Source organism: Capricornis sumatraensis, chromosome X (genome assembly GCF_032405125.1).
Source record: "Capricornis sumatraensis isolate serow.1 chromosome X, serow.2, whole genome shotgun sequence".
NCBI lineage: Eukaryota > Metazoa > Chordata > Mammalia > Artiodactyla > Bovidae > Capricornis > Capricornis sumatraensis.
The window spans coordinates 38,461,595-38,477,067 of record NC_091092.1 but is presented as its reverse complement, the minus strand read 5'-3'; the positions used below and the strand labels follow the sequence as shown (position 1 = coordinate 38,477,067).

Genomic DNA, 15,473 nt, shown 5'->3' with positions numbered 1-15,473 from the left:
TGTGTGGCAACAATTTGAGAACGATGAAGAGCATTTACAGGAAGATAAACCCACCCCTGTTCATGAACTGACAGTCTTTGAGCCATCAGTTCTGGCTCAGCCAAGAGATCAGGGAGTCACTGCAGAGAAATCCTTGATAATATCAACCCAGTAGAGGGTAGAGTCATACAAATCCAGAAAGTTTGTAATTGTTTAAAACATGATAATTAGGGTCAAAAAAGGAAGTGATTGTCTTACTGTAGCACAAAATGGTTTTAGAATGCTAGAGCTGCCTCATGTTGTGAAGCCCAACAAACAAAATTCAGCATTTCAATTCAAATGTGTACTGAGCACATTCTCTGTCTCAGGTATTATGACAGGCAATGCAGAATGAGGTGGTCTTTGTCCTCAGTGAGCTAAAAAGTTTTTAGAAAGTGATCAAGGGGAGGGTTGGAGTTTAGCACCTAAATTTCAAGTAGCCAAAATCTTTAGTGGAAATAATTCAGAAAAATAAAAGTTGAGAGAAAAATGCTCAGTATGCCTTCCCATTGTAGAAAAGCCATACTAGTCTCTCCCTGCCTTTCAAAACACATACCTGCGTATCCTTTTTAGGGGCTGGAACAGGCTGTCTGAAGTGCTCCGCCCATTACAGAAAACCCTACCCTATACACTATTTCCTTTTTCATAGGAGTGGTGCCTCTTGTTGGAGCACTGACTCACCTAGCCCACAACCCTTTTGTAAACAAATTTGCAAAAATGGTCTCCATTAATACTATTCATCAAGGCTCTCTGTAGTTATAGCAAGCCCACATATCTGGTGGCTATATGCATGCATGCATGCACAGTCTCTCAGTCATGTCTGACTCTTTGTGACCCCATGAACCATAGCCTGCCAGGCTCCTCTGTCCATGGAATTTTCCAGACAAGAATATTGGAGTGGGTTGCCGTTTCCTTCTCCAGGGGATCTTCCTGACTAAGGGATTGAATCCTCATCTCTTATGTTTCCTGCATTGGCAGGCAGAATCTTTACCACTGAGCCACCTGGGAAGCCCCTGGTGGCCATATGCTTGGGTTTAGTTACCTCCTCAATAAACTTAGCTATGCTAGTGAGCTGGCCATTTCTCTGCTGCTGTGGAGAGCTGAGTTACACACCCTGTCACCTAGTATTGCAGCAGAGCTTGCTTGACACAGTGATAAGGACATGGCCAGCATGATTTACTACATGTTTGGTGATGTGCCTTGTAGACTTTGTAAAAACCTAGGAAAATGCTTCCTGCCTGTTGGATTGGACTAAATTAAGGTCTACCTTGAATACTGCAATCTTTATAAGTAAAACTACTGACAGTGGAACATAGCTCATGGCCTTGCTCTAGCATGGTATTCCCTAAACGTAAAAGATTTCTTCTGCTTTATATTGGTGCCTTTTTAAATCATGGCATTAAATTTGTTTTCACCTCTGCGTACTTTCACTTGATGACAGGCAACACTGAGGACTAGAAGGTGGTATCCTATAGAAAGTGACAGAACTGTCCTCTTAAATCGGGGCTGCCTCTTAGAACCCCACAGAGAATCAGAGCATCTCAGTGACTTAATCAACTAAACTGGCTTTTTCTTGATGTAGGCATCAAAGCTACAACTCCTAAGCTAGGGGTTTCATCAAGGTAGAAGAGTCTGACACTGAACCTTTTCTACCAGTTACCTTGGGGAATAAACCAGCTGGTGACCTCCTCATGTCACAGAGTACCTGTTCTTTGTCTCATTATCATCCTCCTTACAGCAGCCAACACTGTCTCTGGTGAGAGAAGGTACAGAGTAAGAAGAAAAAGTCCCCACTTTCAGGGAGCTAAGGGCACTCTCTCTGGCAGCATCTACCAGGCAGACTAGTTTGATAATGAGTCTTTTTCATTGGTTTACTTTCCTGATTTATGTGTGTGAGGCTTATGCTGATATAATTTGAAAGGATAATAAAAAAGAGAAGGCTGAAGTCCCTCCTCTTAATAAGAGTTAGCATCTTCAGTGACTTTACTGACAGCTCTGAGTGTTATGGGAACCCTTTTTCTATGAAATCATTGAAAACCTGTGTATTTCTCTTACTGAGATCTTGGCCTACATTACAAGTTAGGTGGTATTAATATATAAGAATCTAGAGCCATAGTGGTAGGTACTGGAAGATACTCCCTTGCATTGTCCCTGATGTGAGATTTTATATCATTGGACCAGAGAAAAGGGACATGGTGATTACATACTATTAATAGCATGCTCGTGAAGTGAAATACTGTGATTGCTAAAATCATTCCAAACTCTGAAGACCTGGCTGCAGATAAATGTTCAAGTCATCTGCATACCCTCATTTTAGGACCCATTTGCACTAACACTAGCTTTTGCTTTCAGCCATCAAACCACATACCAACAAAATTTGGATCAACCAAATTTGTATTTCCATTATATAGCATACAATAGACATTGATTAAGTGCCTGTGTTTGTGCTTTGGTTGATTGGCTTGAACGATATCAGAATCAAATTTCTACATATGCATAGGAGTTATCTCCCTCTCATCTGCCCTTTTGCCACTACTGTTAATGTTCAAAGTCTGGGTAAGTACAATTTTGTAATGCAATTCATAAGGAACTTTGCTTTTCTTATAGTTATATTCCTGTCAAAAAACATGAGTAAGATGAATTTAAGTCCACATAAATTTCTTGGAAACTATATAGTTAGATAATTAATGTTCAATGATTTATGATTTGCCTACTTTATGATAAATCAAAAATGTCAGCTGGTACCAAGATGATTCTTTTCATGCATTTTCCTCTGTCTAGGGTTTTTGTTTTATTCTATGTTGAAAATGCTTTGTCCTTCATTGTGGAACAGTATGTGAATATCTAAGCTTCACAAAAAGTTACCACATGGAGAAGGAAATGGCAACCCACTCCAGGATCCTTGCCTGGAAAATTCCATGGACAGAGGAGCCTGGTCGGCTACAGTCCATGGGGTCACAAAGAGTTGGCCACAGTTGAGCGACTGAGCACAGAATAGACCCAAAGGCATCATAATGCATTTTGAAAAGTCACTAACAGTTCACTGTTTAAATAAAAATATCACAGGTCTACTATGGGCAACAAAGTGTCACTGTTTAAATAAAAATATTGCAGGTCTACTATGGGCAACAAAGTGGTGTAAAAACCTTAGGAGGGCTGTCTTACCTTTTTTGATGTACTCTATCAGTGACGTGACCCAGTCAATTTCAGGTAGAGATTTACAAATGAAAATTTCTGGAAAATGTTTTTGCATGCCATTGCCACTCATTTTGCTTCCCTGGTGGCTCAGATGGTAAAGAATCTGCCTGCAATGCAGGAGACCTGGGTTTGATACCCTGGGAAGGGAAGATCCCCTGGAGAAGGGAATGGCGAACCACTCCAATATTCTTGCCTGGAGAATTCCAGGGACAGAGGAGCCTGGTGGGCTACAGTCCATGGTGTCGCAAAGAGTTAGGCATGACTGAGCAACTTTCACTCACTAGAGAAAGTGTAAATTCCTTGGATTGGCCACTCATTTGGCTTCAGTGATTCAACAGTCAGGATGGGAAAAGGGGCAGATCTAAGAGGCAGCTATTTCTCTTGCTGCCTACACTTCAGGGACTCAAAGTCCTCCTGCTGCCTGCTCCTGTGTCCACACTAGGTAGAGTGCCTTCCTTAGGTAAATGCCACCTTTCAGTTCTTCACTCTGAAGGTATTCGTTAGGGCTTGATTCCAAAAGTAGAGCTTTTTTGATCTATCACAGAATATAGAAAATAGGCATCTTAGATATCAAGTGCTTTAATGGTAGGGTTTTCAAAGTGTTAAAATCTCATTTACTTTACTTACAGGTGGTGTCATTTACTGAATGCCGTCCCTATGTTTACTGTCATCTGGTGCCCTATAACTGCTATTGTTCTCTTTGCTTATTTATATTTATAGAAAAGTAATGATATGGGCCTTAGTTTCTATGTAGCTAAGAAGTATTGGCTAGTGGTTAGAGGGTGCTACGCTTTGCCACTTTGCCTGTCTGGCTGAATATCTATCTGAGAGCAAGCGTCTCCTTAATTTTTCTTCCCCTTTCATTATCAGCCAAAGGAACTAGTAATTCTTGTTTTTGAAGTATTTTGAGGCATTGAGGTAAAATTTGCCCTTAGGTCCATTATTTTTCTAGGGATTTTTTGAAGCTGGGAAAGTTCTCTAGATAAGCTGTATCACTTAGTTATTGAACAGTTTATACTTCTAAGAAGAGATTACACTTTCTTGCCCAGCTGTAAGCAGAAAAGATGCTTTGCAGATGCTGAGCAGCTGCAGGGCATGTTTTAGCTATCAGATCTTCCAGCCCTGGGACATTGCCCTAGAAAGAGTACAATTTACTCTTCAGAGAAGCACAATAACTTCCCCAGAGTTAGACAACATGTCTGTGAATTGAAAGTTAGTCTCTGCTTACACCCTCTGACAGTCTACATTTTTGTTAGGCACCTAGGAGAGCCACGACTTTTCCTGATGAAGTAAGTTGTACAATATTCGAATTTGCCAGTGTCAAACCTCATTGTGATCACCTTTCCAGTAACAGCTCTTTGATAACTGAAATCCAGACTCCTGAGATAGAATGAATTCTTAGAAATGAGCAATTTCGTTACTGTTCTCTGTGCAATGAGTTTGAATAAGACATAGTAAATCTCTCTCTTGACACAGTCCTCTAAAGTTCATTTTTTCTCAAGCAAGTCATTATTTTCTTCTATTTTAAGTGATGCCCCTGCAGCACATGGAGGATCCTGTGTTAGTATTTCTATTTTTTTCTGTTTTTTTCCCATTACTTCTTAGCTATCAGTGATAATACTGAATAGCTCACTTTTTAATAGGTTCTTTTATTTATAGTTAGTGTAAACTTACCTTGATATAGAAATTTTTTCCTGATAAAAGGAATGAAAAGGGAGAAAGGAGAATATTAGTTGAAGTAGTGATTAACTGTAGCATTAATTATTAAGAAATCCATTTGAAATATTTATAATCTCCCTAAATGGAGGCAATTTTCACCAGACAGCTTTGGACATTTCCTGTATTATGGCCCAATTAGGGCTAACCTAGGCAAAGATGTCTCAGCTCAGTGTGGAGGAGCCCCTGACAGGCATCAAGTGGCCTCTAAATGATTGCAAGCTGTTCAAAAATAGAGTTCTCATACATGAATTTTTTGAAAAAGTGACTTTTCCAATATTATCTCAATCATTTCCATTGTTCTTCATACCGGATCTGTTTATATCCAGTAACACATCCCTTCAGCCTGAAGAACTTTCTTCAGCTTTTCTTCTAGTGCAAGTCTTTGGGTGACATATACATTTATATTTGTCTGAAAATATATTAAATGTCATCTCTATTCTTGAAAGAATCTTTCTCTGAGTGTAGAATTCTGAATAAATGGATATTTTTTATTTCTTCCTGCGCTTTGCACTTTTAAGACTTGTTTCCCTAACTTCTGGCTTTTACTGTTTCTGAAAGAAAGTTCTTGCAGGTATGTCAATTAATTAAGGGTTTTACCTGCTGATCGTGAATATTTTGCTTTTAAGTCTTTGGATTCTCTTATATTCTTTTAAAGATGGTTGATTTTGTTTTAGTGGTCAGTTTACTTCATTGAACATAAGCTAGAAATTGTCTCTCTTTGATGGCAACTCAAATCTCAGCTGAGTTTTTCACCTAGGCTGTGTAGTTTGGAATCTGCTCTGTGCTTTCATGGTTCAGGGATCATGAAGAATTTGGACAGTTTTTATACACAGAATTTGGATTCCTCTCTCTTTGGCTGACTACTTTCTGGGATCCCCTCCTCACTTTCCAGTGGCTGTCCAGTGGTGCCCTGAACTCTCTCTATTTCTTTAGGATATAAAGCCTGTGGATATTCTATTTAAAAGTTAGCCACGCTGTGAGGTTCTAGCTGTAGTCTGCTCTCAAAATAGAAGTCCCTTTAAAACTGGAAGACCCACATGCTTCTTCCAAGAGTCAACTCTTCTTCAGAACGTACCTGCTTTTGTTCATCCTCTAATGCCATCAAGTAGTTAGGGAATTGGTTTGGTTTTTTGTTGTTGTTATTATCCAGGGAAGGGTTGATCTGGTAGGAGTTTAGTCCTAACAGCTCATTTGTCACTCTAAACTACTAAACCTGCAAATGTTTGATTAAAACTTGTGTTGAGTAAGACTATAAGGGGAGAGGAAAGAGGATGGAAGGCAGTGAAATCAAAGGATTTGACATGGGAAGGTGAACATGGCAGAACCTTAAGGGAAAGTCCAGAAATCCATGTGAGTAAGAGATGGAAGGTGTTTTGCAGTCAACAGTACTGTCTAAAATGGGAGGGATTCAAGAATCATCAGCTGCTAGAGCTCTGGTTATAGAAGGAGAGCCTATGCAGGGCAGAGTGCACAAAGTTTGCTTTGTCTATTGAGACTCCTCAGCCTCAACGTGCCCCTTTGCCTCTGCCTTAAGACCACTCCGAAGTTTTGTTACCCATTTAAAAAGACCCTGCTTTCCCTTGTCCTTAATTCTGTTTATTTCCTCAACATTTTCAAGACTTTCCCACCTAAAAAGCATGCCTTTTAACCTTAGGAAATTCGCAACATACATAATGATGAATTAATGGGAATCAGGCGAGAAGAAGAAATGGAGATGTCTGATGATGAAATCGAAGAAACAACAGAAAGAAAAGAAACTGAAGAATCAGGTAAAGAAAATCCTGCTTTGCTTTATGTAACTAACACCTACTGAGAGGGACGATGCTTAAAACCATTAACCACTGGGAAGGCATAGGCACAAACCCATCAGACTGGAGCCAGCTAAAAACAATCTGTGAGGCCGCATAAGTACACACTGGCTGAATGTCAACTATGTGGCTACAGGACTTTTTATAGTCTTAATTTACCCCCATTTTCCATCATTAAAAGTAGACTTTTTATCCTAGGAGCACTGGATATTGAGGCATCTTTGTTCTATATTTGACCTGGATTTATATGTTCTACAGTAGAAACCAGAAGATGGTTTACGTATAAATAGCCGAACTTTTAGGAAAAATAACTAGATATCTATATCACTTATACTTTACACCAAAATTAATAACAAGTGGATTGAAGATTCAAATGGCAAAATCTATATGTAGCAAAAGACATTTTGGAAAATGTAGGAGTTGGTTATATAATTTGGGTTGAAGATCTCCAAAGATAGAAATCATAAAATATATTTTTGATAAATGTATCTGCATAAAAGTTAAATATTTCTGTTTAAAAATCAGAGTTAAAGAAACAATCTACAAACTAAGCAGAAATATCTACAATATATGAGTCTGCCTATCCACTGCTTTCCATTGTGGTTACTTTGAGGCTTATCAGGAACCAAGCAAGGGTCTACAAACAGCTGTCTGGGTAAAGGTTTTTGCTGTTATCTAACCTAGTCAGGCCCTCACTGCAAGGTGATGGCCATGGGATAAGTCCCCAGAGGAACTCAAGTGGCAAACCTGGTGAACAGTATAGCAAGAGCACCCTTCAATTTCATAACAGACCATCTTGGAAAGGGGATTGCTATGGGAGAAATGAAAATCTCAGCTAAAAGACCAGCGTCTTCAGGTAAACCATTCTAGATAATCTTAGCAGTCCATAGGCACATCAGACAGGAAACTGGACTAAAGTTAGAACACAGGGAGTTCTAACCCCAGCTCTGCCTTTCTTGACCTAGGAAGGCCTTCTTCCTCAGTGAGCCTCAGCTTCCATGTTTATAAGAAATACATTATAAAAAACATCTTAATATAGATTTTGTAATGGTTAAGTGAAACATCTTAATATAGATTTTGTAATGGTTAAGTGAATTCCTTCATTTCTTTATTAGCCATTACATTCCAAGAACTGTGCTAGACATTGGAGATATATACCGCCCCTACTATGTGTATGTCTGTGTGTCTGTGTGAGAGACAGAAAACAGATAGATTACAATGCAAATTAGAATTTATTGGTGTTCGCATATTGAAGTGAGCAGCTTTAGCCACTTGCCCTAACCCAGAATCTTCACTCGTAAGGAAAAGAAAAACCACCATTCAGACTGTTTTTAAAGCATTCATTAGCTGTTATATCTGAATCTCCTTTATTTTTGCCATATGTTAGATCCCTAAACATATAAGTGTCCATATATATTAAATAAACCCTTCACAATCAGTGGATAAGTAACATTTTCAGAACAGGGAACTAATAACTGCAAACACATACTATAAACTTATAGCCAGAATAAACCAAAAAAATGTAATAATAATTGAACTACTCAAATGATCTAAGTGTTTAACTGAGATATTTTATAGCTGATTAATCTTTGACTTGTAGGATTGCCTCCACCTCAATGTGTGCAGTATTGTATACAGTGTTAATCCACTGTTACCCTGAAATGAATGCAGCGATAAGTTTGAGCATCCACTTGATAAATTGCTGAGTTTGAGGAGTTATTTGGAGAGGAGAGGGGTATATGGGAGATTCAGATTGAATGTACTTACTAGGGTTATATAATTGCATTTTGCTCTGTATCTCTTTTGAGTTAAAAGCTGTATTGGCTACTGCACAGAATCTTATTCGTTTAGAGACTGGAAACTCCCTGACAGATCATCTTATAGCTATTTTCCTTCCTGTTCCACATGCCAGGATGCTGCTTTGTCAAATAAAGCTATCTACAATAGACTTAATGGAGCTTACCAAATAGCTTTTCTCCCAGAAGGTTTCAATTCATTTTAATTCAAGGACTTTTGTGCATTTTTCTTCCCCTCGATCGTATCTAATTTTGTTATCACATGTCTATAGTACTCAACTGCAGAAATCCTGCTCAGTATGAGCCAATGAGCAGGGCCTCCATTTTTATCTCAATCAGCTGTATGTTTTAGTTATTGCTTGGCTCCAATTAAAAGCTTAAACAACTAGATCTCAAAGGCTTTTTTCCCCTCCCTCTCTGTGCTACCAAACTTGAATTTCAGGAGCCTATAGCATGCTTTTAGTTACAATTATTTCCCAATGAAAGTATGAGTCAAAGCTAGCAGTCTGTCACCTTTACTTGAAGTGCCACGAAATTTCTATTCTGTGAGATTCTCTATGCTAGCTAACCTCTATTTGTGATTCAGAACTGGAAATACTCTTGCCACGGAAGAAAGGACTGCTGTGCTCAGAGCAATGTGTTGAAGAGGGAGAATCACATCAAAGCAAATCATGATAGTGTGAAACTATTTCATTCTATTGTTAGCCATGATGGAAAGTACATGTACTCAGTAAACATAATAGCTATTCCCTTTCGGTATGTATCTTCTGCTTTCTTCACTTAAACTGGTGGTTTTCAGATTTGGTGTGTGTGTATATATATATATACACATATATATATATATATATATTGGTGTGTGTATACACACATACATATATAAATCATTGGGCTACCTTTTAAAATTCAGACTTCTAGACTGCAGAGTCTGATTCAATAGGTCTGTAATAGAGTTTGGGAATCTAAATTTTATCAAGCATCCTGAATGATTTCTATGATCATGGTCCAGGAAGTTCATTCAGAAAACATTGACTTAGACTAATTCTCCATTGTTCTAGCCAAAGTTTTCTCTTCAGTTGATATCCAATCTCCTCCCTTTTCTCCTCCTATATCCCATTATTCTCACTTTAGGAGTTGATCAATTAGTTAACAAGCATTATGTCATAAAACCTGATAGGTATAAAGATGTAATATATGTAAATACACATAAAATGTAAGAAATACCACTTGGTGCTGACCTGGAAGATACTGATTAAAATGCAGCAAGGGCAAGAGATATTAGTGTGGGCCAGATTAGTCACCATCAGTGAAAATTGATTAAGGTGAACAAGTTTGGATGAAAGACAAAAAAAGTAAGAAAGCATCTTGATACAGAGAGGGAAAAGGCAAAGGAGTAGAGCTTAAAGAGGGAAATAAAGATGATGTGTAATAAGGGTATAAAAGATTGAGTGGGCAAGATAGGTCTAAACCATGGGGGACCATGAATGCCAAGCTTAGTATAGTAGGCAATATGTCACTATAAGCATGTCTCTCAATCATGGCATTTGTATGATAAAACCAACATGAATTATATATTTTAGGAGATAGTTTTGGATTGAGAAAGATAAACCAGAGACTTTTATAGGAATTGAGATATAAAATGATAAAGATTGGGAATAGTGAAGGCAACAGGAACTAAGAAAATGGTAGAAGAAAAAAATATAACAGAGAGTATGAGATTAAAGATGCCAAGAGTCATTTGGGGGGAAATAAACTAAAATCTTGGGTGCCAGATTGGATGTAGATGATGAAGAAAGAAAAGAACTCAGAGTGAGCCTAGGTTTTCTAACCTGGGAGAATAGAAGCTTGGTGACTGTATTAGTTCGCTAGAGCTGCTATAACAAGTACCACAAACCAAGTGGCTTAAACAACAGAAATTTATTGTCTCACATTTCTGGAGCCTAGAAATCTGAGATAAAGGCTCTAGCAGGGATGATTTCTTCTGAGACCTCTGAGAAAAATCTGTTCCATACTTCTCCAGCTTCTGATGGTTTGCTGGCCATCTTCAGTATTCCTTGGCTTGAAGATGCATCAGCTCAATCTCTTCCTGTTCACATGGTATTTCCCCTGTGTGCATGTCTGTCTCTGTGCCCAAATTTCCTCTTTCCATAAAGACACCAGTCATATAAATCTATAAGCCTGACCTAATGACCTCATTTTAACTTGATTACTTCTGTAAAGATCCTGTTTCCAAATAAGGTCACATTCTGAGGGCTGCAACATATCTTTTTTAGGAGAACAGATTCAATGCATAACAGCAGAACCGATAGGAATGGACTGATGGATGGGACTTCTTTGCAGAATATAATGAGATCAGCTTCAGATAGTAGGTCGTTGCCATGCTGTGCTCAGTCGCTAAGTCTTGTCCAATCCTTTTGTGACCCCACAGACTGTAGCACACCAAGCTCCTCTGTCCATGGGATTTTTCAGGCAAGAATACTGAAGTGGGTTTCCATGCCCTCTTCTAGGAGATCTTCCCAACCCAGGGATCTAACCCACGTCTGTTATGTCTCCTGCATTGCAGGTGGATTCTTTACTGCTGAGCCAGTACATCTTTGCAACCCCATGGACTGCAGCACAGCTGGCTTCCCTGTCCTTCACCATCTCTCAGAGTTTGCTCAAACTCATGTCCATTGAGTTGGTGATTCCATTCAATCATCTCATCCTCTGTCACCCCCTTCTCCTCCCGCCTTCAATCTTTCCCAGCATCAGGGTCTTTTCCAATGAGTCAGTTCTTTGCATCAGGTGGCCAAAGTACTAGAGCTTCAGCATCAGTTCCCCATGGACTATAGCCTGCCAGGTTCCTCTGTCTATGGAATTCTCCAGGCAAGAAGATTGGAGTGGGTTGCCATTCCCTTCTCCAGAGGTTCTTCCCAACTCAGGAATTGAACCCGAGTTTCCTGCATTTCAGGCAGATTTTTTACTGTCTGAGCCACCAGGGAAGCCCAGGAGGTAGTTAGAAAATAAATATAAATGATTTGTATACAAATCAGGGTTGAAGAAAGTAGAAGGAAGAGAAGATAGTATTGATAGTACAAAGGTGTTGGCTGAAGTCTGGAGGATATAAATAAAATAATGTGAAAGACAAGTGAGAAAGAAGAGCAAAGGACTGAATACAGAACTTCGAGAACTACCCACAGTAAGGAAGAAGGAAAGGAAGAGGAGTTTGCAGAAGACTTAGAAAAAGAACAGTCTGAAAAGCTGGAAGAAAACTAGAAAAGCTTTGAATTATAGAAGCCACAAGAAGAATTTATAGAAGTAGGGAGTAAATAACATTAGCAGATATTATGAAGAAGAAAGGGTAACACTGTTGAGCAAGAGCTATTTTAGTAGAGTGATAGAGGTAAGGGCCAGAACATATGACGATAAGGAGAGAAAGTGGACAAAGACCACAGGTCCCAAAGTTGGTGATGGTGGTGGTGTAGTCACTAAGTTATGTCTGACTCTTGTGACCCCGTGGACTATAGCCCACCAGGCACTTCTGTCCATGAGATTCTGAAGGCAAGAATATTGGAGTGGGTTGCCATGCGCTCCCCCAGGGGATCTTCCTGATCCAGGGATTGAATCCAGGTCTCCTGCTTTGCAGGCAGATTCTTCGCAACTGTGTCACCAGGAAAGCCCACGAAGTTGGGTATTGAGCAAAAGCAAATACAGGCTTTTTAAATGGGAACTATAAGTGATGACAAAGTTAAAGTTAAGTTGTTGTTTGTCATTCAGGAGAAGAGAAGGAGGCCATGGAGAGTGTGAGGTTGAAGATGCTTGTGAATGAAGGAGTACTTATGGATAATTATGGAAGTGAAATCCTAGAGAAGAGTAATGTGAAGTGATCTGAATTCAAATGAAGTTTGCTTTAGAGAGGGGAGAACCCGCTTCCTCTAAGATAAGAGAAATGAAGCTAAAAGTATATATGCAGCCCATATAGCAAGAGATTGGTCATCTGTGGATAAGAGAAATGACTTGGAACAGAGACCATGAGGAGAGAGGAGCAGATCTGTAATAAATACTCTGAGCAGTATGGAAGGAAGAAATCAGTGAGAGGTGAGCGATCCATCAGCAAGGGCCAGCATGAGTCTCTATGGACTAGAACTGCCCAGCTCTGCAACTTCCCATAAAAGTCCTCTGCAGCTCAGGATGACTAGCAGAGCAAGTTGAGTCAAGTGACCATGAGTTAGGAATTGGCATGGTAAACCTGATCAAAGGTTTTCAGGTAAGTGAAGGAATAAGAATTCCTGAGGAGTATGCGGCAGAAAGCAAAGAGCAGACTGGGTGAAGTTGGCCACTCCAGGGCATAAAGATCCCAGCAAGGAAAAAGATCAGAGTCTCAGGCTGATGAGGGACCGTGACATAACTGATGGATGAACACACTGTGTTTAAGAGGGGAGTGTAGAGATCTCAGAGGAGAAACAGTGAAATCCCAAGTGTGTCTATGCTGGCAAAAATCTGACTGAAGTACTGACCTGCAGAGAAAAAAAAAGCAAGGCTTTTTGAAGTCAGGGGACTCACTTGAGATTTTGTCTGAACTGGTCTTCATGGGTCATGCTCATATCTCCCACTTTTTCTTCCCACTCTTTGTTTTGCTTTTTTCTCTTTGTGAATCACTCCAGCTTGAGCTTCTTTTTATGAACCTTGAGAGGAGTGTTGCTTATTTTTCCTTCTATATTTTGGTAACACTTTTTAGCATCTTTCTTCTAAAATGTGGTAACATTTTTAGCATCTCCTTTTTTATGATTTTTTTAAGAGTATAGTTGCTTTACAATGTTGTGTTAGTTTCTGCTGTACAACAAAGTGAATCAGTTATACATATACATATATCCCCTCCCTCTTGAGCCTCGAGCCTCCCTCTGACCCCCACCCCCATCTTACCCTTCTAGGTCATCACTTGTAATGCGGCTTTGTGAGGGTGGCTGACTCTCTAAATTTACTTCCATTAATTTTTGTTTGTTTGTGCTTTTTGTACCATTGAAGAAACCTAGGTATAATTTTTTTCATACCTAAAAGCACAAAGTCCTTTCAGATCTTTTGTTGTAGAAAAACATGTCTGTGATTTTGCTCCAAGTGGCTCCTCTAAAAGGAGGCATTCACAGCTGCCTTCATACTTTCATATCTGCCATGATGAACTGGCAGCCTTCAGATCTGAGGAGCAATCCCCATAAAGAGAAACTTTTTCCTATATAGGAAATCGTCAAAAAGGAGAAGCTGGGAACTAATGATGGCAGGAAAAGAATAAATTCACTGTACTATACTCTTTAGTATCAGGACTGATGGATTCACCTACTCAAACATATTATTAAAAGGGAATATTGAACTTTTCAATGTTCTGGCAATGTACAAAGAACTCCAACTTCAGAAATAGGCCCAATTAATACTAAGTCTGTGAAAGTAAAGACTTGGTGTCCTCATTAAAATGACAAAAACCTTCACTTTAAAGAGTGGGAAATATATTTATTTTGTAAGTGAGGGGCCCCATTTTCTTTTGCTTAGTGACAGGTCCAAACTGAGGAGATTATTATCTGCTCCCGCTTAGCTGCAACAGTCCATCTCTGCTTATCAGGATGCCCTTTCTCCCAGAGGGGGAAAGCAGTCTTGCCTCCTCATTTTCTCAGAGGGAAAATATTTTCACATTTCAACTGGAGAAGATGCCTCTAACCATTCTCCTAGACCTCTGTCCTTTTCTCTGCCATGTTTCTCTACATGACTTGTAGGACATGAGCACAATTACTGGCCTGCAGTACAGGAAGAAACAAAAAGAGAAAGATGAAATATCACTATTTTGTATTGAGCTGTGTGGCTTGCCAGTGGACAGACATGCATACCGAAGCAGAAATACCTCACTGTCCATCTGAAGCAGCCACTGGATTTGCAGAGTAACCTCTGTGCTGTTCAGCCTTACTCCAGTTCAAGATGCTATCACTGGTACTGACCCAGCAAAGCAAATCAAATATTTCTTCCCCTGTTTGGTAGATAGTCAATGTCTCTTTTTGCATCCAGTTCCAAATATATAATCATCTTCATCTTTAGCATCTTCTAAGGAAATGGTTCAGTATTCTTACCTGGAGAATTCCATGGATAGAGGAGGCTAAGCAGGCTAGTCTATGGGGTCGTCAAGAGTCGGACATGACTGAGTGACTGACACTTTGGTGTTGTGATTATTAAGAAAACTGCCTGTCTGAGGCCAACTATCCCAGCCACTGGGAAGATGACAAGGATAGATATTATTTGGTGAGCTGTGAATCCAACTTTCACTTCAAAGATACAAAATCTGTGTGATTATGGCAACAACTAAAATCAGTAATAAAACCAAACATAAAATGAATGTATTGTGCCAAAGATCTCTTGTAAATTTTTAAGCAAAAATGCGAGGTTTGAAACTGCTATATCAAGATAATAACATGGCCATTCACAGAAAACAAACGTGGACACTGAGAACATGTCTCAACACTACTCTGGTGAGAAGGCATTTCTCACCAGATCCTGCCTATCACATTGTCACTCTCTTCTTTGGATTGTTGTTGTTGTTGTTCAGTAGCTAAGTCATGTCCCACTCTTTGCGACCCTATGGACTGCAGCACGCCAGTCTTCCCTATCCTTTACTATCTCCTGGAGTTTGCTCAGCTCATGTCCATTGAGTCACTGATGCCATCCAGCCATCTCATTGCTCTGTTACCTGCTTCATTTGATCACATCAGCCTTCATCAATAACTAATTATTTTAGGATAACCCTCAGACTCAAGGCATTGAATTAAACCCAGCACTTTCCTATAGGTAGCTTTTTTTTTCAGGAATAGGAAATGTTTTCACCCTTGAAATATAGTTTTCTTCTATATACATCATCTTTATAAAGCACAACTTCTTTTTGTTCATTATGTACAGGGTGAATCTTATCTTTGCAACCCCCTTA

General features: G+C 39.4%; 1 protein-coding gene across 1 annotated transcript in view; it reads left to right on the top strand.

Annotated features, from left to right (window-relative positions):
- Positions 1-15,473, top strand: part of ENOX2 (ecto-NOX disulfide-thiol exchanger 2) — a 171,361-nt gene that overhangs the window by 134,783 nt on the left and 21,105 nt on the right. The window contains exon 8 of the mRNA XM_068962345.1: positions 6,590-6,704. Coding sequence (XP_068818446.1) covers positions 6,590-6,704 — 115 coding nt within the window. The remainder of the gene's footprint in view (positions 1-6,589; positions 6,705-15,473) is intronic.